This window comes from Podarcis liolepis (assembly GCF_965112155.1).
Source record: "Podarcis liolepis genome assembly, chromosome: 7".
NCBI classification, from domain to species: Eukaryota; Metazoa; Chordata; class Lepidosauria; order Squamata; family Lacertidae; genus Podarcis; species Podarcis liolepis.
The window spans coordinates 8,552,980-8,579,253 of NC_139561.1; the positions used below are offsets into that span (position 1 = coordinate 8,552,980).

Consider the following 26,274-nt stretch of genomic DNA (forward strand, 5'->3'; position numbering starts at 1 on the left):
TTTATCCAGCTTACTATTGTCTACAGAGACTGGTAGATCTTGATAGTCTTAGGCAGGGGTCTGCAACCTGCGGCTCCGGAGCCGCATGTGGCTCTTTTACATCTTTGCTGCGGCTCCGGGGCGGATACTAGCGAAGGGAGGAGGCGCATTGTGCGCCCCGACACTCCTCATTGTGGCGGGCACTGTACTGGCTGTGACATCACATGGGGGCGGTGCGTGCGTTAGTCACGCACCGTCCCGACGTCACCTTCCCGCCCGCTGTCAGATCGTGGCTGCGGAGATATCTTTGTTTTAAATGTCACAATGGTTTTGCGGCTCCCAGTTGTTGTTTTTTCTTCGGAAACGGGTCCAAGTGGCTCTTTTTGTCTTAAAGGTTGCAGACCCCTGGTCTTAGGGTTTTCCCTCCTCTGGTCTGCCTGCAGATACCAGGAATGGAATCTTCCACGTACAAGGCAGGTGCTTGGCACCAAGCCACAATCCTTTCCTCGAAAAGGAGAACCCGTAAATCCACTGCAAAGCAAGGACAACCTTGGTGTTCCTATTGAGTGACCTGGCTGACTAAACACAGCAGTGGAGGTTTCTCCTCAACTTTTGCCTTTTCCACTCCAGACAAAAAAGGGCAGAAGAATTAAGCTTATTTTACCTGTGAGTCCTCCTGTGTGGTCCAGCATAACAACATAGCCCTTTAGTGGCTGCCCCAAAGAATATTAGCATAATCTCTGAAAATGGGCACAATCCCACATTGCAACAGGGGCATTTTTAACACTCAGCATCACTTAATGCCATCAGCCCACAAGGAAGTCATCCTTGGCTTACAGGAAGCCATCAGTGTGCAAAACCCACGCTTGGTGACACCCCCAAGCCAGAATGGGCCTCGTATTGAGGAGGCAAAAGACAGACACATCTCAGTTCATGCCGAGGAATCAACTGAGCACTGCAGGCACATAACCCAAACACTACCCCAGAAGAGGAAATTCACGCCCAAAACAGCGCCTGTGTGAATGGAGGCCATGCCTCAAATCCTTGGCACAAATTCTGAGTGCCAACTGAGAGTAGAGCTAGGTGCTAAGAATCCCCTAACAATACAAAATGGTTCATGTCGCGGAATAGTAGTACATTTGAATGGACACAGCAGCACTACAAATATTCGCTCTGCGGTGCTTAATGATGCACACTAGCTCAGTCACGCATGCAAGTGGACACATACATAAGTGAATCGGTCCCCAGTGATAAATAAGGGCCCTTTAAAAGGCTGCTGGTGGCAGCGTATGGAGAAATTGTGATATACTGTTTTATAAGAGGTATCTGGGACAGAAAAGTCAGCTGTTCATGCTTTACAATTGCATTTCCTTCTCCCAATCTCTCTTTACTATACCGGTATCCAAACGGGTTTCAGTGAATTTCAAAACACAGAGCGTTCCAGTTCTCTCGGCAAGCCACTAAGAACGAGATCCTTCAAAGTTTCAAAAGAGAACTCATTAAAAAGTGTCCTACCATACATCGTGTGGGTCTGCTCGTGCGCACCGTACTGCGTAGCGGTGGAAGAAACTAAGCCGGGCTGCGGGTGTGCCGGTGGTGCCATCATCCGGGCATTGCCCTGTATTACAGGGCTATAGACGTGGGGGTGCTGCATTAAGCATGAGAAAGAGAACAGGAAGGAGTAAGTCCCTGCAGGTACTTTCACAGGTACAAAATGTACACACCCACCCCTCAAACATGTACACAGGGCATCATGTGACAATGGCCCTGGATGTATCACCATAGGCAGCACGTAGCTCTTTTTGAAGTGCTATGCAAGCACTGCATCACCACTTATGCAGCGTGGCAAAATACCCATTCTAATCCCACCGTTCAAGCTGCAAAGAGCTCAGCTGAAGGCGTACCTGAGACTGGTAATGCGGCACATGTTGAACGAGAGGTTGGTTGGAGAACTGCTGGGGGCTGTAGGCGACGTACTGCGTTGAATAAGCCGGTGGCGTAGCGACAATAGGAGCCCCGGCAGCGGAGGCAGGGTGCATCATGGTGTTTTGATGGTGCTGGTCTTGCCGTTGCTGGGGCATATTTGATACTGCAAAAGAAGGGGGAAAGGGCACATTACGAAAGCACCTCCCCCCCAAAATAAACCTATGCCAACATTTCTACGTACAGCTAGGTACAATGGCAACCACAAGGAAGCCAAATGGAGATGAGGAATCAGCTGCTGGTAGGGTTCAAGAATCTCACCCTGTGAGCAGGCTTTAAGGTGACAGGAGAGAGAGGTCAGCTCAGAGTAGGCTGGGCTATCATTCAGGCAGAAAGAAGGCAACACAGAAAGACTATCCAAGCATTAGCCGATATATACTGGAACACTGCTCTGGTGCAACAAAAATATTTTACTTTTAAAATGTTTAACTTCCTGCCTGTGGAGAGATGGGCAGAGACAACCCATACAAGGTTCACATTCCTCCCATACAGAAGAATGGCATAATTACATTTTTTCTCCCTAAGACCAACAGAGCCCGTAACAACAGTCAAATCCTGTTAAAACACAGCACTCTGATGTCAGGGAGGAGCTTTCAGAATCAGTAGCTTTGTGCCCAACTGTATGCATAAAAGCTTCCTTTAGGTAAAAGCCGAACAGAAGAAACAAGCCTTTGGCATGGCAAGTCAATATGTTGCTTCTGCTCATCATTAGGTACAGGAGCTAATCAAACATTCTTTCAGTACCATCATATGCATGTTACTGAGGGGGTAAGTTTGCACTGTGTTCAGAGGGTATACTTCTAGGAAAGTGTGCATAGGATCTTTCAGCCTTAAGTATGCTTAAAAGCATCCATTCAAGTATTTAGAACTGGAGCCAAGACACAAGGCCAGGGGTCAGCAAACTTTTTCAGCAGGGGGCTGGTCCACTGTCCCTCAGACCTTGGGGGGGGGGTCAGACTATATTGGGGGGGGGGAATTCCTATGCCCCACAAATAACCCAGAGATGCATTTCAGATAAAAGAACACATTCTACACATGTAAAAACACACTGATTCCCGGACTGTACGTGGGCCAGATTTAGAAGGTGACTGGGCCAGATCTGGCTCCCCGGGCCTTAGTTTGCCTACCCCATGCACCAGGCCCTATGCTGCTATAAACTTTGCCTGTTCAGTGCTGCAAAATCCAAGAAACAAGAGGACACATGAGCAGGAGGAAGAGGAGGAGGAAGAAGAAGAGGAGGTGGAGGCAGCTTGGTAAGGGGGTTGCACAGAAAGGCGGGTTGCTAATTCATAAGCAAAGTAAGCGTAACAGAACAATGAGCAAGGCATGTTAGTTATTCCACATGCAAGCTACGTACAAGAGCATGCAATACTGTATTATTCTCACCTTTACCTGCTCTATAGGTCTTGGCCTGGTTGACTGGCATAGGCGTCATGGGAATGGGGTACAAAGGCTGAAAAATAACATGGCCGACAATTAGAGGAAGACACGTGCACACACCACGCATCATATATATATATTTCTCCTCTCTGGATGCAAGTCATACGTGGCAGCCTGCTCCCCACTGGGTTCCCAGCAGATATGCACCTCACACTTTTACCAACAAGCATTTGATTATGGGTGCTACTGTTTGCTTATTGTCTTGTGCTGAACCTCACCACCCAACCCAAGAGGTGCCCACAAAGGATTCCTTGCAATGCTCAGAGGATCCTGGGGTGGAACTCTCCAAAGGTAAGTTTTAGGAACCAACCATGGCTATCTGCAGCAGCAGCATCAACACCTCTTGACTGTCACCATTCCTTATGTAGCCCAAACAGAACCACCGGCAGATAAGAGGGAGGTATTGGGGGAACCCAAAAGTTGCACACACACAAAAGCTAAGTGGAGGTGTTAACTGTTGGGGGCAGGGAAGAGGGGGAACCACCTGAGTGGGAGGATTGAACTTATCTTGAACAGGAGCACATCACATTTGCCGTGAATGCTAATATAGCTTCCCTCAGGCTTGATTTAGATGGTTTGTAGTCAAGAGTTTAAGCTACAATTTCCATGCTCCAGTGTTAACCAGAAACTATGGTGTAACAAAACCTTGAATTGTTCCATTACAGTGAGAGAGAGACAGGAGGAGGGAAAGCACCAGCACAATGTTCATTCTCTTTAGGCAGCTACTTTTATATCTGAACCAGGCTTGAAAGAACATTAACAGTGCCACGATGTATAAGCTTGGTTGAAGTCAAGAGGCAGGTGAAAATAGCTTGGGTGGGAGGGAACGGGATCAAAATACTTGTTAGAAACGTGACTAAAAATAAATGCCTTACTTTAAAGTGATCCCCATATACCAACCACTGAAGACAAATTGGCACCACTAGAGATAATTTTGGAACGCTGTGGCAGCCAGAAAGAGCACAATGCATTCTACTGAGATGAACTAAAAGTTCTTTGAACTCTGGTCTCTTAGTAGTAAAGTGAAAAACACACTGTTTAATCAATTAGGCTATTAGAAGATTTCATCGTCATTGCCGGTCATGGACAAAATCAAGTATCAGATAAAACTGGACCCAAAGTAAAAATAAATAAACAAACCAAGGTGTGTACAGGGAATCAATATGCTTAAAATGCACATCTTATCATATACACTCATCGTTTCTGACATTTGATGTAATAATTTTCTTGTGGCCACAGCAAATAGTCTTCTCTCAGTTGTACAGAAGGGTAAGAACAGTTGGCTAACTAAATAGTTGGCCAGTCCCTCCAACAAGGATCTCCTCTTGGGAGAGTATACATTTCACAAATAGAGTTACACAAGGACAAATGCTCTCAGTCACATGAGCTCTGCAAATACAAAGTTACTGTTCCGATGGGATCTTTTTTCAAGACAATGAGTAGGCCCCTGCATACATTTCAAGGTAGCCTTCAAGCTAGTAAAGGTAAAGGGACCCCTGACCATTAGGTCCAGTCGTGGCCGACTCCGGGGTTGCGGTGCTCATCTCGCTTTATTGGCTGAGGGAGCCGGCGTACAGCTTCCAAGTCATGTGGCCAGCATGACTAAGCCACTTCTGGCGAACCAGAGCAGCGCACAGAAACACCGTTTACCTTCCCGCCTGAGCGGTACCTATTTATCTACTTGCACTTTGACGTGCTTTCGAACTGCTAGGTTGGCAGGAGCAGGGACCGAGCAACGGGAGCTCACCCCGTCGCGGGGATTCGAACCACCGACCTTCTGATCGGGAAGTCCTAGGCTCTGTGGTTTAACCCACAGCGCCACCCGCATCCCTTTTCAAGCTAGTAGCGGTACTCAATATTTCTAAGTGCCAAGAAAGGGTACTATATTGTGGTGCTGAAAACAAAGTGGCTCAGCCTCTTCAGAAGGTGGAAATAGACATCACTTTGGCAAACAAAGGCATCAAAGTCCAAATTTGAGCAGGTAACATTAATGGGGGGGCGGGCGGTTGTATGGGAGAGGGGCTTCTTAATCTTTTCCTTACTCACCGATCCACACACACACCATCTCCCATATGTAAACACAAAGGACTCTCACATGCTTCCTGCCCTGTTCTGCCTTCCACACTCCAAAGCAGTGACAAGTTGTTATCCACACTCAATGCAGCAAGTATAAGCTTGTCGCATTAAAGCCTTTGCCGCTTTACCTGAACACCTGGACTCACGGGAACAGGGTACATCATATTTGGTGCGAAACAAACAGACTGGGTGTACACCGGAGTGGGCTGCTGATGGCCCACCATGGAAGGGCTGGGCTGGGCCTGCGGACGGGGTGACGTTGGTGTGGTGGAAGGCTTGGGCTGCCAAAAACATGAAGGAAAAACGGAATAGCTGAGCTGTAAGTAGGCACTGAACAGTTTGATCAAGCGTGCATCAACATGCCCCGTGGACTTTCCCCAGCAAGCTCTTGCTACGGCTGGTTAAGGCAGGAAAACAAACTATGCAGTGACTGAAGAAGTGTGCATGCACACGAAAGCTCATACCAAGAACTAACTTAGTTGGTCTTTAAGGTGCTACTGGAAGCAATTTTTTTATTTTGACTATGCAGTGACTGCTTCTAATGGGTGGCACATGAAGAAATGCAGCTTCGGCTAAGCAGAGAATGAGGACAGCGATGCCTCTTAAGACTCACCTGAGCAAATGATCGAGGGTTGAACTCCTTTGCATTAGGGTTCAGTGTTGATTTTCTAACTTGTCTATGGAAGGGTGGGGGGAAACACAAGAAAGATGCGTGTCAGATTGGACTTCCCACCATGATAGTTCATTTCTCTCAGATAAGAGCTGAATATCCAGGGATGGTTGACTCCTCACATCTACTAGTGGAGGAAGACTTGTAGAGGCTTCAAACCTGCGCTGTGTGCATTGGGCATGAGTGGCAGGGAGTTGTCCTCTGTGCATAGGACGTTCTATTGCTGAGGATGCACAACACACCTAAAAATCTATCAAAATTTAACACGTTCTACTGAAGGGGGAGCTGCCACCAAAGAGGAAAGTAAGGACAGGAAAAAGATGTTTATTGCAAGGTTTTAACTAAAAAACACTCCAACACCGCTATTTCCTTGACATTAGGCTGTTCCTTTTTTCTGAGACTGAAGGGCTGCAGCAGGGGAGGCTAACCTTTGGACCTCTAAATGTCGCTGGACTATTAACCCCCATCATCTCTCTCTAAGTATCATCCATGCTTGCTGGGGATGATGGGAGGTGGAGTCAACAACATCTGGAAGGCAATGTGTTAGCCATTCCTCAACTAGACCACTGGGGGAGGGGCAGCTGCAGATCAACAACTCTTAGCATGATGCCTTGACACATACTTGGGGGCCTGCAACCAAAGCTTATCAGCAGTCAGTGTTATAGCGGGGCTGCTTGCAGCTCCTTGCAGGCTCAAGGTCTTCTACTAGCTACTAGAACGGACTGATTGCAGCCAGAACAGAACCACTGAGAAGGCACAAGGTCTCCTTGCAGCAATCAAAACTGTAAGGTCTGCTTGTGGCAATAGAGACCATAGATAAGCAGTTGCGAAGACATCCTTCTGCCAGTAGCAGCTCTACTATTTGGCTCCTCCCATCCCAGAAGTCAGTCTCTCCCTCTCTCTCTTTCACACAAACACACCTCTTGCTGGACCTGAATTTGCTAATATTCCTCTTCTCTCCGTGTTCCCTTTTGGATCATGTCTATTAAAATTTCTTTACAATCAAGTGGTATATGATTCTTATGAAATAAAATTAATAAATGAAATAAATACCCTGTAAACCAAAGGTTGCTATCCTGTGGTCATCCGGATATTGTTACTAAAATTCCCATCCCCCCTGACCATTAGCTATGCTGGCTGGGAGCCCAGCAAAATTTGCACAGTCCCAAGTTAGCTGCTGTCTAAAACTGTGAGAAACCTTGAACGTATCAGCAGAAAGGCAATATGCAAATTTAGTAAATACATTAAGAAGCAACAACAACGAAGGAAGAAGAGGAAAGGATATATTTTAAAAAGTAATTCACAGCTTCTAAACTCCATAAGAGATTCTGTCAGCCGTGCTCCCTTTGTGGAGATAGGCTGAAAACTAAGATGGCAACCGCCCCGCCTGGTGGAAGTGTGAAGCCTCTACAGATTCTGCCTCTGTTGGTGGAGTGGAGGAAAACTGCCCATCACTTGATGCCTCGTTTCTGTTTCAAAATGCAACACAAGCCTTCCAACAAAAGCATGAAATTCTGGATGAATTTCACAGAGTAGGAGGAGAAAGACTGGCAAGGGAGCAGGGGCAGAAAATAGTATTCTCTCCCCAGTCACTGATCAAACACATTTAAAAACACAACACCCATTTTTCTCCAGGTGCTGCATTTCCGCTGGATAATACAACCCCTAAAAGTCCTGTGCATATTTTCCAGTTTGACACCAGAAGCTGAACAGAAGAGCACAAGAACATGAAGAAGAGCCCTGTAGCAGGATCAGGCCAAAAGCCCATCTAGCCCAGTATCCTGTTTGCACAGTGGTGAACCAGATGCCTATTGTGGGGAACCCACAAGCAAGACCAGGGGGAGCAACAGCACTCTGCTCCCTGTAATTCCCTGAAACTGGCTTTCTAAGCACTGCCTCCAGCAGTGGAGGTAGAAAATATGTTAAATATACTAAATCTAAATAAGGAGCAGAGAAGAAAATGCTGTGCATGGTCGAGTCATCTCAACAACTGGGCCCTCCACAAAAGCGGTGCCAAATCTGTGCAGGAGCTGTTGCAGCCAGAATTACTCACTCGGTGGTGTCCCTTTTGTCTTCTTTCTCCTCTTTCTCCTGCTTCGCTCCGGGGCCAGAGGTCTGCACTCCTTGCGAGGTCACCTCAGGCCCTCGCTTTTGCTCCAGGCTGCCACCAGGTGGTGAAATACTGGGGCTGTTTGATTTGCTACTGCCACTGGTTGAGGTGGCATTGCTGCCAGTTTCAGTTACAGAGTCCTTACAGCTGGCGTCACCCTTCTCCTTAGGAACCTCTCTGGATTTTTCACCATCTCTGTTTTTGGTTAGCAGCTGTTCCACTGTTTCTGGGGCGGAACTGGGTTGTAACTGGAGGGTGCAGGGGGGTGGGGTGGGAGGAAACAGAAAAATTATATTTTTAGCAGGTACTTCCTGACCGAGGGTATTTGGAGAGAAGGCACAGTCTACATTGATTTTAGTTTTGCACATTATTTCTTACAGCTTGAAATGAAAGTTGCTTCATTTCCTACATACTGACGTACAGAAAACCCAGGAATATATTAGGTGCTAATATCAATAGAGGGACTCCTCTTGCTTCTTCCACCATACGCAGAAGCTCAGGGGGTTGCAGCCCAGGAGAAGTACCGTATTTTTCGCCCCATAAGACGCATTTTTCCCCTCCAAAAATGAAGGGGAAATCGGGGTGCGTCTTATGGGGCGAATGCCTGCAAGCTTCGCGCGCCCGGCAGGAGGTCCCACCGGGTGCGCGAGGCTTGGGGCGGCAGCCTGTCGCCCGAAGCACGGGGAGCCCTCGGGAGGGCTCCCCCTGCTTCGGGCAAGTGTCTGCAAGCCTCGCGCACCCGGCAGGAGGTCCCACCGGGTGCGCGAGGCTTGGGGCGGCAGCGGACTGCTTGCGCGCACCTAGAAGCTTGGGGCCGGCTGAGCTCAGCCCGCCCCAAGCTCCTGGTATAGCACAGCGATCCGCTAGCCCTGGGAGAGCCCCGCGGCTCTCCCAAGGCTAGCGGACTGCTTGCGCGCACGCAGAAGCTTGGGGCGCGCTGAGCTCAGCACGCCCCAAGCTCCTGGTGTAGCGCAGCGCACCTGGGGGGGAAATAAATTTTTTTCCCTTTATTTCCCCCCCCAAAATCTAGGTGTGTCTTATGGGCCGGTGCGTCTTATGGGGCGAAAAATACGGTAAGCCCTTAAGTTGTAGAACTCCCTCCCCAGAGAGGATGCCTGTAAAACATTTCAAGAAGTGTGCGTATCTGGATGAAGGGGTGGCAAGGTACACACTTGTACTGGCTGCTCTAGGGAGTGTCTTATTTGCAGCCATTTGAATGTCCTATTGTGACCTTCATTGCTCTAGGCAATGTTCTTTTAGTCGAGGGAGAGAATAGTATGTATGTAGTTTGATCTGGTACTCCCTTGTCTATTCAGAGACAGCTGTCGTTAATAGCAAAAGCACTTACCCTAAAATCATTCTTGAACTTCTTTAAATCATCGATCTGTTTTCTATGTTCTAGGACAGCTGGAGACACACCTGTTAAGAGAATATACGCATATACAGTGGTACCTTGGGTTTGCAACCGTTTTGGATTACAACCGTTTTGGATTACAACCACGTCAAACCCAGGAGTGTGTGTCCCTTTTTCTTGGATTACAACCCTTTCTTTTCTTTTTTGGGGGAGGGCCCATTGGCGAAAGTGCGCCTTGGGTTACAGCCTGCTTTGGTTTACAACCGGAGCTCCGGAACGGATTATGGTTGTAAGCCAAGGTATACCACTGTAAGGTAAAGGTAAAGGGACCCCTGACCATTAGGTCCAGTCGTGACCGACTCTGGGGTCGCGGCGCTCATCTCGCTTTATTGGCTGAGGGAGCCGGCGTACAGCTTCCGGGTCATGTGGCCAGCATGACTAAGCCGCTTCTGGCGAACCAGAGCAGCGCACGGAAATGCCGTTTACCTTCCTGCCAGAGCGGTACCTATTTATCTACTTGCACTTTGACGTGCTTTCGAGCTGCCAGGTTGGCAGGAGCAGGGACCGAGCAACAGGAGCTCACCCTGTCCCGGGGATTCGAACCACCAACCTTATGATCAGCAAGCCCTAGGCTCTATGGTTTAACCCACAGCGCCACCCGCATCCCACTGTACTGGGTTATAAATAACAGATGACATGGATCCAGCATATATTTGGGCCACCTGAAACTATCTAAAGGAAGTCCCAATACAGTGACCCAAATCTGAAGTGCTGCCTCAGCTCATGGGGAAAAAGAAAAGAACCCCCCCCCCCCGAGAGTTCAGTGGAAATTGCAATCCAGTTACAACCCAGGAGGCTGTGGGGTGGGAATCAAGCAGCTGGAGCAGCAGAGAAACTGGAGTGATCTGCAAACTAAGAACTCCTTTTTCATTGTGTGCAGAGATCTATTTGAGGGCTGCATGCCATGTTGTGTTTCCCAAATCTCTACAACAATCCAAACAGCAATGTAACTAAGCCTGCAGTACAGGAGTAACCAACAAGGTGCCTTCAGGTGTAGTGGGCTGCAAATCCCATTATTCCCCGACCATTGTCTATATTGGCTGCAAACGATGGGAGCTGAACACAACTTCAGAAAACTCCTACCTTTGTTTTCAGGTTTGCTAAAGCTGGGAGACATTTCACTTGGCTTCAGGGGTTCCTTGGTGCTAGCAGGAGAAGAACTCTGCCTCTGGTCCTGAAGCCTTGAATCTTTAGCTAGGAAGGAAAATCAGTCCTGTTTGAGATTTCATATGCACAGCACTCTTAATAACTCTAGACAGCAATGGGTGGGGAAGGAAAGAGGGACAAGTTGTTGAAGATTTCTATGCAACCAGGAAGCTCACAAAGCTCAGCACCAAAACAATTTGTTCCATACAAGGTATTATCCTGATTGTGTCTCTTTTTATTTGGGGAACCAACATAATCTTGGCTGTGAGTCGTGGAAGACCTACTTATTCTCTTGCTGGCCTCTCTCTCTAGCCAGCCTGGGAGAACAGGGCCCTGACTGACAATAGCGACAAAAGCTGAGGTTGCTGGAAAAACTCTTGTACTGGGTATTGTTGCTGTTATTAATATTATTTTGTATCTTTATTTTTAAATATTATGATTTATATGGAAATTATTCAATTTGGTTGTGTACTTTCTGCTGTGTTTTATTTATTGTTTATGACTACTTTTGCCATGTTTGTAATTATGTAGATCTTTTCATGTTGTAAGCCATCCTGATATTGGAAAGGTAGCGTACAAATAAAATGATGATAATGAAGACGACTAAAGAGAGACTTTCAAAGAGCCACTTTTCATTCTAGTTTTTTGTTAATGAACCTTTTAAATATTTTAATTCTATTAGTATTTGATTACATTTAAATGATTGTCTTTCTATGGTTTTTACTTTTTTCTATTTTGTCTATGCAGGCAGTCTTGAGTCCTGGACTTGGGAAAAGGTGAGTTAGAAACAACAATAAGAACAACAACAGCTCTGCAAATCAAATTAAATGTATTTCTTCCAAAATAATAATACATGGAAGGGCAATATTACTTTTTAAATATTACTGTTTTAATGTATAAAACCCTAATCCAGCCTTTCCCAACCTGGTACCCTCCAGTTGTTTTGGACTTCAACTCCCATGAGCCCCAGATGGCATAAACATACCAGATGGGATTTGTGGAAGTTTAATTCTAGAACGCGGGTGGCGCTGTGGGTTAAACGGCAGAGCCTAGGACTTGCCAATTAGAAGGTTGGCGGTTCGAACCCCCGTGACGGGGTGAGCTCCCATTGTTCGGTTCCTGCTCCTGCCAACCTAGCAATTCGAAAGCATGTCAAAGTGCACGTAGATAAATAGGTATCGCTCCGGCGGGAAGGTAAACGGCGTTTCCATGCGCTGCTCTGGTTCGCGAGAAGCGGCTTAGTCATGCTGGCCACATGATCCGGAAGCTGGACGCCGGCTCCCTCAGCCAATAAAGCGAGATGAGTGCCGCTACCCCAGAGTCGGTCTGGACCTAATGGTCAGGGGTCCCTTTACCTTTACCTTTTAATTCTAGAACAGCTGAAGGGCACCATGCTGGGGAAGGCTGCCCTAATCGGCTGAGTTGAAAGAAAGTCAGCAGGATGTCTTAGGAAAAACAGAGCGCAACCTTTTCCTACTCATTTTTGTAATTTTCAAAAAATTATGTAGTTGCCTGGAGCCGCCAGTTTTCTCCCTCTGTATAAAGATTCCCACACGGAGAGAAAATTGACTGCATATGATTAGCAAACCTAATGCATAAAAATAAACATGTGTGAGAACTGCTCTCCAACCACTTAAAACACAGAAGCAATTTTTAGATCATGTCTGTGCATTGCTACTCAGGCTCAGAACAGGGGGCAATAAAAGGGCTTCTTACCTTCAGCTGATGGTGTAGCTGCCCTAATAGATGCAGGGCTGGCTGGGGTGGGAGATGCAGCTAGAACAGGTGCTGCTACAGGCTCTGCTGGAGTAGAGCCAGCCTGAGGAGAAGACAGAGCTGGCCCAGAAGGCACACTGCCAACGCTGCTCTGCCTTGGAGACCGGGGTCTGTGTGCTTTAGGGGACAACCTAGGGACTAGAAACAAAATAAGAGAGACCCTGTTGAAACACTGCACAGCTGTTTTGTACTAAAAGAAGCAAAACCTCATGCCAGGCTTACACTGAGCTGATAAAATTGTCACCAAAACCCTTTTTGCCTTCCTAGGAAAGTCCCCGGATTTCTGTGATGTTGCTTCTCTCCCCCAAGCAATAAGTGCTTCTTTGAATCCTTCTACTGTGAAACATGCTTGATAATTGATTGCACTGAAGCAAAGGTTTGTCAAGGGAGACTTTAAGCAGAGTCAGGTCACTTCCTATTACCAGCCCTCACTAACACGGAAAAGAATCTGAGAAACAGTTTCCATCGCCTAATGACCCAGTCCACTCTTCAAACAGAAATTCATGGTAAGAACCGATTTCTGCTTGTAGTCCCAGAAATTGATCTGCGGCACAATCCTAAACTCACTTCCCTGTGAAAGTCCACCTAGTTTCTCGTTGTGGCTTTCTCGTTGTGGTCTTCTGAGTCACCCTTAAAACAGGACAGAACGAAGGAAAGTGGGCAACCAGGAATGGGGTCTAGGCCTAAGAATACTGAGGCTCACAGGAGCACAGCCTGATCATCACTCCAGAGGATGGTGAACACACAGAAGAGACTGGAGGGAAAAGAATAGTCAAATCCCCTAATAAAGGCTGAGAGCTCCCATCAACTGACCTACCAGCCTATCTCTGGAAAGGAATGTAATCAACTGATAAAAACAGTCTATCAAAGTGGAAGGGAGAAACAGCACATCTGCCGCTTTCCATGACAATCCAGTTTTACCACCCTCAGTTGTAACATTTGGTTTCTAGCCAGGCAAAATAAAGAACCAGCAGGCCTGTTGGGTTTTCCAATGTTTGGCTTAAGAAACGGGATTCTTTTAACTGTAAAATCCCCAAACAGGACTTTCTGCAGGAAGCTGAGCTTGACTTACCACCACTGACCACCGATGACCACGTCCCACCTGAAGGGCTGCCTCGGGCCGATGAAGGTGTGGCGGCTTCTCCTGGCACGGGGTGAGAGACAAATTCTAAGCCACTTGAAATTGTGCCCCTCCCAGTAGAGACTCTGTGGCCTCGAGGGTGCCGCTGTGCCTTTGGAGACATCCGCGGGGGTCCTGAAGAAAGCAACACATGAAAAGACACCCTAAACTATGAACACAACATGAAATCTCCATGCTCACCCCCCCCCGAATTCTATTAATTTTTGCTACATAAGGGATGGGGAACCTTAGACCCTACAGATTCCATCATCCCTAACCATGCCGGCTGGGGCTGATGGGAGGCTGTGATCCAAAGCATCTGGCGGCACAAAGCTTCCCCATCCCTGGGCTGCCATCATCATACACGGTCTCAGGACATTTAAAAATCAGCACTCCTCTCAATATAGTTGGTGACAAAACTGGGGAGGAAAAAATATGAAGCCAGACAGATGCTAGGTTAGGACACAATCCACTGGACATGTTCCCTATATGCACATACCCCATAAAACAAAAACAGGAGGTGTGCAAAAGCACAGCAGAGAGAATTCAAGTGGATTTCACCAGTTAACTCTTGCTATGAAAACCCAAACCTGACCGCTTTGAATGCTCTAGCCCTCCTGGCAGCAGAGAACTTAGAAAGTTTTGCAGCAAATTAAGCAGCCCACATTTAATAGTTTTTCAGCTCTCGTCATTTTTATGCCCCTGCATATCACAGAGACATTTCAAAGAATTGCCTTAGAATTTGAGAAACAAGTCAGCGTGCCCCCTGCAAATGATTCAGCATCTTCAAAATTCCTAGATAGTATATGAGTTGAATGCAATTAAAGTATGGAAATTAGCTGCAGCTGAGAATAGGTTCAATCTATGATTCCTTATTGCAGAACTAGTCTCATCCTCTCAAGACAGAATTAAAATTATTCAATTCCACCGAACAGTTTCAGGAAAGTCAAGAGGAACTCAAACTGAATTTAAATACACAATTAATTTCCATCCACTTCTAACCAGTCTCCCTCACCGCAATTGCCAGTAAGGAGGATTCTGCAGTGGGCACAATGTGAATCAGGCATTTTTAACAGATTTATGTCATAAAGCATCATTCTGAGCAAAACCCTCCATCACCAGCCACTTCAGGAAATATGTAGATGCAGCCCTCTCAGCTCCTTAACTAGGTTATGGGATCAGGAATGGGTCTCAGGTTCATATACCTGTCCCTCCACCTGATCTTCCCATCTAGCACAGCAATTCCCCGGACTGGCCTTAATAAAGGATGAAGGTGACATTCATCTTAACCATGGCTAATGCTAACCAGTTTGTTTTTAACTAGGCATCTGAATCCAAACAAAACATAGTTAGATCTAAACACAGTTAACGGCAATGGACCTTTAACCTTTAACCATGGTTACGGCCAGTGACCTGTAGGGGCAATGGTGTGATCCTGCAACCATGGCTAAGTGACTGCAGATGATACGTCCACATGTACTCTGCAATGCACTAAAGTAGCACTAGGAAGCAGAATTTCTCACTTTCAGGAAAGGGCCATCCCTTTAATGGTTTGGTTTTCTGTGAAATTCCCTTTTTTAAACGAAAAAAAAGGTTAACAGAAACAAAACAAAAACTTTAATTTTTTTGAAGTGCACAAATAAAAGGTTTAGTAATGAAGAGAACAATTCTTTTAACTGTAACTCACAAGAGGAAAGGGAGAACACAAAGACAAACGAAAATTCATGAACAAACAAAACTGTGGTCTTTGTACCTTCTGAAGACATGCGTTTAGGCATAGTAGAGGCAGGAACTGGAGAGCCATGAGCAGAGGGGTGAGACGGGGGCCTGGAGGGCCGCGAAGGGGGCCTGGAGGGCGGCCTTGTAGGGGTGGCTGCCCGAGGTGGAAGAGAGTTGGGACCTGACTGGTAGCGAGAAGGTGGGCGAGAGGAAGGAGATGGGCAAGGCGATGGCCAGGGAACACCTGACAGAACAAATGATATGAAGGAAAGTATAAAAACTAAAGAAAATAAAATTATGGGGGGGGGGGAAACAGAGGGAGGGGAAAGTAAAAATGACAAAAATGATTTCTCATACCTTTTTTTTTTAACCCATTGGGGATTTCTACAGGTTCGTACAAAATCAAAATAAATCTGCAGTTATTCCACCCTCAATCCAGGACAGATCAGTTTGCAATCACCAACCAGAGTTTCCCCCCAATGGGTTAAATTCAGGATCTATGAACACTACCATGGAAAAGACAATGGCGTGTAAATCAGTTAGGACTATTTGCATATCACACTTACATGGCTTGTGCTTAATCACGGATAGCTGTGCATGGTTCCATGAGCGGTGAGGAAAACCTAAATGTGTAGCTAATCCCCCGTGTATCAAGGAAAACATGCCTGCGTCAACTTGCCCAGGGTAAAAGGAATGCACTGAATGCATCACTTGGCACAGCAGCTTTTCAGAAATGGAGCTACAAGAGGCTTCCAGGGAATTTCATTAAGCGGGTGAAGCACACTGACCGCTGGATGTACCACTTTCAAACGCTAAGACATGTGAAAACTACAGAAATCACGTTACAAAGAGAGCTGTGTTTAGCTGCTGACATTTACTTCTATTGTGCCCTTTCAATAATGAAGTCATTCAGAATTTTTGTGAAAGAGGAAATTGGGCCACAATAGATCCACATAGATCTCTGCCCCTGGGCTACAGCAGGAGGTTCCTCTAGAGGGCACTGTTTCCAAATTCAAAACTGCTGCCCTTCAAAAACACAAGGCCTTTGATGATCTTCCATGGAATATATAAGAAGCAACAGAAAGACACAAGTCCAAGGCATGGACTTAATTGCTCATCTGAACAGGGGCCCTTCATGGGACCCCCTAATGTAAAAAGAGAGGAGCAGCAGCAGCAGCAGCAGCAGGAGGAGGAGCGCTTGGTGGGCTTCAGCCTCATTTTATCTTGCAGGTACCACACAGCTATCATTTGTTTTTTTACCAGCTGAAGTTCAAAGTCTTGTTAATGCCACTTACCTGAAATCAATGTACAGTCCAGGCCTTTTCTTCCCCCAACCCCCACACTTAAGAAAAACGAGCTGTATTTCTTTAGCGAAATATATACCTTGCCACACATGGCGCCAAAGACCCCTAGGGCAGCTTACAACACACAAAAAATGAATTACAGTTTTGTTTTTAACTGGACTATGTATTTTGATTACTTTATGCCAATTTTGGAAATTAAATTTTAAGAACACAAAAAGCTGCAGCTATTATTGATGTATACATAAAGTAACTGTTTGCTGGTACTGCCATAGTTATTGTAAGCAGCATCTGATAGCAAGTGTGCTAGGTGTGAAGTGTTGTGCGACAAGCACACAGAGTGCAATGAGACTGAGTGTTTGGGGGGGGAGGGGGAGGCTCAGTTAATTTCATTGTACACAGGTTGTGCATTGACAATAAAGGTGTTGTTGTTGTTGTTAGGAGCCAAACCAGAGAGAAGACTGCTGGATTGCCTTTCTTCTCATCCACCAGATCCATCTCTATTTCAACACTTAGTGTGGACTAAACAAAAGCATTTGTTGGCTAGTTCAGCTGACGTAGACCTACTGACCACACTGGGACTACAGCAATGAAGGGAGTCAGAGAACTGCCCTTTCTAATGCAACAGGGACTCGCTTGATGTTTTCAAAAGGGAATTCACTATATATCCATGGACACAGCTTTAGTTTCTTTCTGTTTTAGCGGTGGGATGCAACAGGAGACATTATTTCAAAAGGCTACCACCCCAGGGATCCAGCAGTGGAGAGCTCTCTCTAGAAAAGCTTTCTTATTTCAGTCATGATGAACACTTGCCTCCATTAACTACTCTTTGGTCTGCTCCAGAGTTAGAACTGTAGTCCGATGAGTGAGACCCAGATCTTGAAATTGGTGGGCCTGAACTGGACTGGCCCATCCTTGGTGAATTCTGCCTTCCAGTTCCCCAGGAAAGAACATCTCTATTCCGCTGTCCAGGTGGAATGTACTTATTCTCCCTGAGGAAAAAAGGGGGGAGGAAGAGAGACGTAAGATGGGACTTCAGCTCTTGGCTTAAAATCACATGTTGCTTTGTTCTTAAGGGCAGGGAAACTTTTAAATATTCAGGAATAAAAGGGAGCAGGACATGTTTGATATTAGCAATTCGCATTAGCTTCAAATTGGGAGAGTTGTCATTATTTCTATGCAACATGACAACAAATTACAGCTCAGAGCCACCAGAAATACTGGACATTGAGACATTTAATGCTAGGTTCTGAAAATAATACTTGGGATCATCTCAGTATTGCTGACATCATTGTCATATGAATTCACTAACACATGTCCAATAAATACAGAAATCATAAACAATAAAATGTTATCAGTACATAGAAAGAGGAACAAAGGAATGAGATGCAAACAAATTGTGCATGTGTGTATGTGTACACACACACACACACACACACACACACACACACCCCCCTGTGGAGGTGCTAAGAAACTACAGCAAGCTGTATCCCTGGATGTTTTGGGGGGTCGCCCTTAGTACAGGTCAAATAAATACGCCCCCACCTCCCTCGTTCTCTTAGATTCAGGCAGATGGTTAGGGCAGCTCGGAAGGATCATCGCACAAATGCGTGTACATGCAACGGTAGAGGCCTGGCTGGAAAGCTTAAGGCCCCCCACTGCTACATGAGAGATGGATTGAAAAAAAGGAAATAAGAATTGGCCCTGACCAGTAGCTTGACCAATCACGGCTAGGAGCCAGGTAGAGCTGAAACTCGGTTCCAGCACCTCTCAGGTGGGTGCCATTGCCACGATAAGAGAACAAGGGAGGCATTCATGGTGAGTTCTGGCACCTTTTTCTAGAAAAGCAGCACTGTGTACACATACAAATATCTCCACTAATTTAAAATATAGAGAAACAGTCCAGTATTACAACTGAACCATTTTAGCTGGACCCTCACGCAGATTCCACTGCACACACAGAAGATTGAGGAATCTTATACAAGTTCAGAGGAAGAACACACCTTATGCAGGAAAATAACCTTGTAAGATGTAGCAATCCCTTTTCCCCATAAACTACAAAGATTACAGAGAAGCTATGCTGTCATCCAGAAACTCAACAGATGAACGCCAAACTACTTGGCCTGTAAAAACCATTCAATGCCTATTTCTAAAATTATATGAAAATGTAGTGATTCCCCACTTCCCCCTGCTGCCCTGCCAGATACCTGGGGGTCACACCATGGCCTTCTCGCTCGCTAGCACTTCTCTGAACAGCTGTGTATTTTTCCTCTTCTGACCGGTCGTCGTTTTCCAAAGCAGCTCGAGCTTTGTACTGAGCGCTAGATTCAATTTCTTCTGCTAACTGGGTTGCTCTGGCTTCCCTTTTTAAGAATTCTTCGGAGTTATCCCTCTCAAGGGGTACCCTAAAACAAAGGGGAGAAGGAGAGGTAAAAAAAGGAGATTGGTTTTAAAACTCTAGATACAAGCAAAAGAAATATCCATAGGTGACAGTGTTTAAGATTGCAGCATCGGAGGAGCCATCTGATGGTGGCATAACAGTTTAATAGCACGTCTGCCAGTGACTTCCCAACCAGCTTCCTTCAGGAAATACTGTCTGCACCGTCATCTTCTCTGCAAAGTAACTCCTCTGCCACAGAACCCCAGTATTTTGCTTTATTTTCTTAAGGCAACTCCCTGGTTAAGTTACAGATAGGTAGCCGTGTTGGTCTGCCATAGTCAAAATAAAAAAATTCCTTCTAGTAGCACCTTAAAGACCAACTAAGTTAGTTCTTGGTATGAGCTTTCGTGTGCATGCACACTTCTTCAGATACACTGAAACAGAAGTTGCCAGATCCTTCTATATAGTGAGAAGGTGGGGAGGGGTATTACTCAGAAGGGTGGTGGGAATGGGTGATTGGCAGATAGCTGAGATGAGCCTATAGACGACCCATTCCCACCACCCTTCTGAGTAATACCCCTCCCCACCTTCTCACTATATAGAAGGATCTGGCAACTTCTGTTTCAGTGTATCTGAAGAAGTGTGCATGCACACGAAAGCTCATACCAAGAACTAACTTAGTTGGTCTTTAAGGTGCTACTAGAAGGAATTTTTTTATTTTGTCCCTGGTTAAGAACAAGTTGAATTTGGAATTTCTACCATTTGGGGTAACGAATCTGCACCCTGATCCTGTTCATTTGCTGTCAAGGGCAAAGCCAATTAATAAAGTATTGGGATACAATCCAGAGTACACAGAGCACTGCCCAAAGCTTCCCGTTGAGCAGTCAAATTTGTGATATGCGGATTACAGTAAAATAGGATTCAAATGGCAAAACTGACCTTATTCCAAATGATTCCCTCCCCTATCTGTTGTTGTTTTTAATGTTTATACTGGTTAATATGTATCAAGTGAATGCTGGCAACTGTTTCAACTTTAGAATTCTTTTTTGACTACTATCTCCAGAAAAGAATGAAGTTTGACATGCATCAGAAACCTGTATCCACCCTGACCCCTGACACATGCGGGGGGAAGAGAAAATTTAAAGTCCTCCCCCCCCCCAGCCTCTTCCTAGGCAAAGACCCTGGAGGAATGTTCTTAATGTTGCAGACTAAATGAAGCAGGAACAATAAATATAAAAATCACGCCACCTATTGTAACTTACGTATATGAAGACAAACTGCTGTCGTAAGTTGACACTACGCCATAGTTTTCTTCATTGTATCGAAACATGTCATTAGGATCCCATCCATTAGACTAGAAGGAAAAGAAGCCTGGGATTCACAACAGTTCAAAAGTCATCTAAAGCGCAAGCGGGGGGGGGGGGGAATCTTGTGTCCCTCCAAACATTGCCAGACTACAACTCCCATCATCCCTGAGCACTGGCTATGCAGAGAACTGGAATCCAACAACCGCTGGACGACCACAGGTTCCCCATCCCTATTCCTGCGTAAGTATCTGTCAGGGGACTGCCATAGGAACAGGGGAGGGAGGCAGGGGGATACAGAGAGCCTCCGACGCTTCTGAGAAGCAGCTCCGCGGTGGGGAAAGCCACACCTTCAGTGGAGCAGAGAGGGAAGGGGGCAGCTAAGCTGTTGAAGGTTGAAGATGCTACTGAGAACCGAAGTGCCTCACCTGGCCTGACTGGCCAGGAAACAGACAAGCCGTTTCTGTTGCCCAGCTTGCGCAGAGGGGTGAAACGTAAGGAGGGGAGGTGGAGATTTGGGGTGTCTAAGTTCTTACGTTGGGGGAGAAACTGGAAGGGGCCACTCCCAGAATCTGCAAGTGACTAAGATGGACATGAACTTTGTGGTTCTGAACAAAGTTTGCACCAATAAAACCTGTAAAAGACAGGTCGGAGTCCTGCCTGGTTACTCACGAGCAACCATCACCAACACCTGACAGTATCTTTGCATTTAACAGATATAAATCATAAAGCTTGGAATGTTTTGAACTGCTGAGCTATGTTTTACCCAAGAGCTGCTGCGTAAATTATCTTTAGAAAAACAGAAAGATTATTCACTACATGAAACACACCAATAGTCTGCCTTGCTTTGACTAGTCCTGTATGTGTCAAAAAGAAGCATTACTATTATAGACACAACATATTTGGGAAGGTTATTGGAGTCAAGCCACAGTGCTAGGGAGTGAAGGCTATCTCTCAGCAAACTGCTGTACAAAATCATCTTCATTACATTTTACAGACAACTACTGGAGCAGCTGCTTGATTAGAGACTGCAGGACATGGTATTTTGCAGAATAGGAAATCACACCAATCAAGGAACGATCACACTAATGCAAGGCTGCACAAGCATCCAGAATTTTTATCATATGACATCTATGACATCTATGAAATATTTCTGTATGAAAAGGTGAGGTCTTACAGAACTTGTCCCCCAACACAAAAACCTCAAACAGTTCCAGAAGTTAGCTGACAATGTTCTCTTTATAAAAAAAAAATCCCAGTTACAACACTGCTTTGCCCTAGTAAGGCAGCTCTTTTTGGAACGGTTTGTGCAAAAACAAAAAATGCCATATTGCTTGGATGATTTTCCTTCAAACTACATGCCCTCCCTCAAATGTCAACCCAAGACAAAGATGTGCTCACAACATCGGTTTCCAAAGCTTCAAGATCATCTGTAGTAGTGCCTTCTCCACCATCCCAAGGCTCAAGATCCTTCTCTTTGTGTTCACCATTAACTTTAGCACTGATTGCAGAATCTGTAAAAGCATCTGAAATTGAAAAAATAAAATTAACACAATGCTAACATCAGTTCAAGTTAGTTACTGTATTTTTCGCTCTATAAGACACACTTTTCCCCTCCTGAAAAGTAAGGGGGAATGTGTGTGCATCTTATGGAGCGAATGCAGGCAGGAGGCTCTGCTCAGCGCTCCCTTTAAAGAGCCGCGTGGTGCGTGTGTGGCGATTGCAGGCTTTTCCCCGAGGAGGGAGAAGGGCAGCCCATCATGGGCTGCCCTTCCCTCTCCTCGGGGAAAAGCCCCCAAGAGGCTCCGTGCGCTCTTTAAAGGGAGCATGGCTCTTGGGGGAGCCTTCCTCCCACTGCCCGGGAGAGGCTGCTTGCGGCTATCCCATAAGCCAGGACAGCAAGCGGGGTTGCTGTGCGGTGATCCCACTTGCTGTCCTGGCTTCTGGCTTAGCCGTGCAAAGCCTCTTGAGGGCAAGGGGAGCCTTCATCCCGCTGCCCTGAAGAGGCTTCACGCGGCTATCCCAGAAGCCAGAACAGCAAGAGGCTATCCCAAAAGCCAGATCCCTCTTGCTGTTATGACTTCTGGGATTCAGAATATTTTTTTTCTTGTTTTCCTCCTCCAAAATCTAGGTGCGTCTTATGGTCTGGTGAGTCTTATAGAGCGAAAAATATTGTGCCTTCAAATTCCAAAGCCAATCATTTGGTTCCATAGAATGAAGGAATTATTGAACAAGATTAGGACAAAACTTGAACAATCAGTACCCCTTAACAATTCTGTAGAAATTGCTTACGTAACCAACCTTATGGCTTGAAAAACAAACTTTGGAACTGCTTCAGTTACATAAGACTGTGTCTGTGACCAGAAAAGAAGTAAGAATCTGGAGCTCATCACCTTAAATTTGCTTTATTTTACTTCCAATTTAGAGCCAACTCTGCAACCCTAGCGTTGGGCAGAAGCAACAGTGGCAACACTTGGGAAGGCCGTATAAATCTTATGCATGTCTACTCGTAAATAAGTCCTATTAAGTACAGTGGTGCCCCGCAAGACGAATGCCTCGCAAGACGGAAAACCCGCTAGACGAAGAGAATCACAGAACGGATTCTTTTCGTCTTGCGAGGCACCACTGTACAAGTTACACTAGCATGGCTCCTCCTCTGAGGGCTGCACCACCTGATTTCACGGTCTACGACTCTCTGTATCTCACACATGGCAAGGAGAATAAGGCCAGGCACCTGAAGCCCCCCAAGTTACAAAAACCAAAAAACAAAGGTAGGGACACACACTCCAAGGGATATTCCTGGCAACCTGGTTACTTAAAAAACAAAAACAAACTGCTTTATCAACACATGGCTACAAACAATTCCCATGCAATTGCTTTAGGCTGCATACTGGGTGTAGCAAGAGGCAATATTTATATTTTTAAATAAATGTAAATTACACACAGCTAGAACTGTGACCACACACATTGCACCAAACCCGGAAGTTACCCAAAAATGTCACAAGAAAGGGGCAGGATGTTTGCAGGCTTTTTCAATGGTGTTTAAATATATACAATTTCACTTAAGCATGTGGTGCCTTGGACGTAATCCCCATGTAAATTGGGAGTTGCCTGTATACAAAAATAATCTTGTAACCAATTTCAATAATTTGCAGCCTGCATGATTTGTACGGCCATGAAGCTGTAAGCAAATATAAAACACACGGATTACATACTACTTTTTAAAAGAGAAATATGCAAATTCAAAGTACGGAAATAAAAGACTGCCAAATATATTACCTGCTTCTGAAGGAGTTACAACAGACATGGGAAAAGAAAGAAAATAAAAATCAGTCAGAGAGTAGCACAGATGCAAATTCACGTATTTTGCATTCTCTTATCTATCCCCTTCACAAACATTTATTGTGTCATTTGTGCTTTGAAAACTGACCGCCATGGCCTCAAAAATCTGGGTAAGTTGTTTATTCCTAGACGCACATCCTGATACTCCTTAAATATACTGTAAATACAAGCATGGCTTGGCCAGCTTCAGGGTTTGAATTCTGGTCCAGAAAGTTAACAGCTGCAGCAAAGGCTATTAGCTTTTTCGTTTGGTTAGAAGTTTGGAAAATCAAGCACACCATGATTAAATATCACAAATAAAAGTAGCAGGTAAGGTAACTGCAGTGCCCTAGCAAACTTAGTCAGGAAAATGAATGATGACTGTGTCACAAGGCATATTCCAGCAAACCCACCAGATACTCCAGAATCCGAAAGAGCCTATTCGTTTGATGGCAGGCACTTATTTCCCCCATCTCATCCCCTCAATCCCTGTAAGGGGTCGGTGACTAAAATTTGAGGATTTTTTTTCCAGTCTCAGATTAGGCTTTTTAAAAAAGAGATGTTTTCCAGAGGGAGCCCAGAGTTCTGCAGCACAGCTTGAAAACTGCACTGCTGCTCAACAACCATTCAAATATCTAATATCACAGTGGGCCAAGAAAGCTAACAACATTTTATCTCACAACAGGGAGGCAGGAGGCAGTAGCTGAAAATGTGACAAGTTTTCCAAAGTTTGCTTGAAAAACATAAGCAATAATGCAGGAACCATGTAAGTTATTAAAGCAAAGGACCTTATTAAGATTAGGGCAGCAGTGACATTTTGAGGGTCCATGCCAGGCCACTGACTATTACGACTCAGTTCAGGTAATCTTCCACACTGTGGTACGGAGGACTTGGGAACAAGCAGCAGCCTCACATGCCGATTCTGTCCTCAGCTTCCTAGTTTTGAGAAATGACGCTTACAACTACCTCTAAACCAAAGGACCAATTCAAAACCATGGCTTGGAGACCATAGTTTTCCCAGTTCAGGGAAACTGCAATGAACTACAACTGGAATAATTCTTCTTGCTGCTGTTTAGAGAAGGAGGGGGGCACATCCAAGTCCATGGTTTAGAAGATTGTCTGAATAGAGACGAAGGCTTTAAAATGATGAACTTGGAACAGAACCTGGAAAAAAGAATGTTCCTTGTTCTCCTACCATTTCATAACAGGGAGCCTGCAGTACTTGATATACTCTGGGTTGACTGGTAGTGCCATCTTCCAAAATAAAACCCGAACACAAAAATATGATAAGCGCTAAAGTGCAGTGCTAAAATTAGTTTACCTGGTGGGTCCCCAAATCACATACATACATACATACATACATACATCCTCTCTTGCTCCCTCCTCCCTTTGTCAAATCTGATCCACTATGGTAGAAGGAATTTAGAGTCACGGGGTGGCTGGTTTTTGATGCAGTAGCAAAATAAGCTTCTTCCTCATTCCCCGTTCTGGACACTGTTTAGCTACTCTCTGAACAGAACAGTCAGCTGTCCTGCATTTCCTGTTATCAGAAGTGAGTTAGTCATAGCAGAGAAAAGTGCATCTATAAATGATTAACAGTCAAAAGCTCAACAAGACCCCCTTGTGTTATTACTGTACTCTCAACGCACATACCCCACTCAAGAGAAAAGAAATAGAGCGCCATGACTTCTTTCAGGGATGCAAACTAAGCTCATGGAAGCCTTCAAATCTCACTTAGTCAAGACTGCCAGAATTTAGTTCCTCCCTCCTCACCCTCTGTCTCCGCTCCCTCAGTTATAAACACACATGCTACTGGATCCTCAGGAATTCCTTTGTTCTACAATGGAGCTTCCTGTTAAACCAGTCAGAAAAAACTCAGGTTACCTAGCAGACAAAGATCTCTCATACTTCCAATATTTAACCTCGGCAAGATTCATCTGTTTTCCTTATAGCACTTGGGAACTCACTAGTTAAACTAATTTAGCACGTGCACTTTTGAGCTCTTTATCTGTTTGGGGTGTTGCTGTTTTTGGAAGGTTATTGCCAGTCAACCCAGAGTATATCAAGTAAGTTGGCCATCTGTTGCAATATACAGTACTAGGAGAACTAGAAGTATTCTTTTTTTCCAAATACTTAATATGCTAACACAACAAGTGAGGATTGCAAAAGGTCATTTTAAACCTTGATGGGGAACCTGTGCCCCCGCCCCAATTTCCTGCAGCATTCTAGACATTGTTGGCCCACTCTTGCTCTCTGTGACCACCCCCCTGAAAATTGCTTTGTCTTCCATTGTGTGACAATGAGAGACAGGTGGAGTAGGAGGCGTGGCTGTTGTTACATGGTGAGCCTGGAGGGAAAAGCTTCACAGTGAGCCACAGGCTGGGGGGATCTCCGAGGAAGAGACAGAGGGAAACACTGGAGATGGGTGGAGTGAGGGAAGGAGCAAAGAAAAAGCCCTCTGCAAGCAATCAGTTCTAACCTGTACTAATGGAAGGGGAGGTGGACAGAGAAAGCTGAAAGGCAGACACCACAAGC

The 26,274-nt window shown here is 45.5% G+C and overlaps 1 protein-coding gene across 16 annotated transcripts in view; it reads right to left on the minus strand.

The window, feature by feature from the left end:
- The window catches only part of ATXN2 (ataxin 2), a 62,321-nt gene that overhangs the window by 9,929 nt on the left and 26,118 nt on the right, over nucleotides 1-26,274 (minus strand). For 5 of the 16 annotated variants that reach the window (XM_083514148.1, XM_083514152.1, XM_083514151.1 and 2 more), the window contains 15 exons: nucleotides 21,820-21,944; nucleotides 20,377-20,468; nucleotides 18,942-19,139; nucleotides 17,548-17,726; nucleotides 15,468-15,677; nucleotides 13,667-13,849; nucleotides 12,535-12,732; nucleotides 10,756-10,866; nucleotides 9,607-9,677; nucleotides 8,202-8,506; nucleotides 6,092-6,155; nucleotides 5,607-5,759; nucleotides 3,349-3,415; nucleotides 1,884-2,068; nucleotides 1,495-1,627 (listed from right to left, as the gene is read on the minus strand). In XM_083514148.1, the coding sequence (XP_083370274.1) occupies nucleotides 1,495-1,627; nucleotides 1,884-2,068; nucleotides 3,349-3,415; nucleotides 5,607-5,759; nucleotides 6,092-6,155; nucleotides 8,202-8,506; nucleotides 9,607-9,677; nucleotides 10,756-10,866; nucleotides 12,535-12,732; nucleotides 13,667-13,849; nucleotides 15,468-15,677; nucleotides 17,548-17,726; nucleotides 18,942-19,139; nucleotides 20,377-20,468; nucleotides 21,820-21,944 (2,274 nt within the window). The remainder of the gene's footprint in view (nucleotides 1-1,494; nucleotides 1,628-1,883; nucleotides 2,069-3,348; nucleotides 3,416-5,606; nucleotides 5,760-6,091; nucleotides 6,156-8,201; nucleotides 8,507-9,606; nucleotides 9,678-10,755; nucleotides 10,867-12,534; nucleotides 12,733-13,666; nucleotides 13,850-15,467; nucleotides 15,678-17,547; nucleotides 17,727-18,941; nucleotides 19,140-20,376; nucleotides 20,469-21,819; nucleotides 21,945-26,274) is intronic. The other 11 variants (XM_083514150.1, XM_083514154.1, XM_083514153.1 and 8 more) reach the window with 3 other exon arrangements.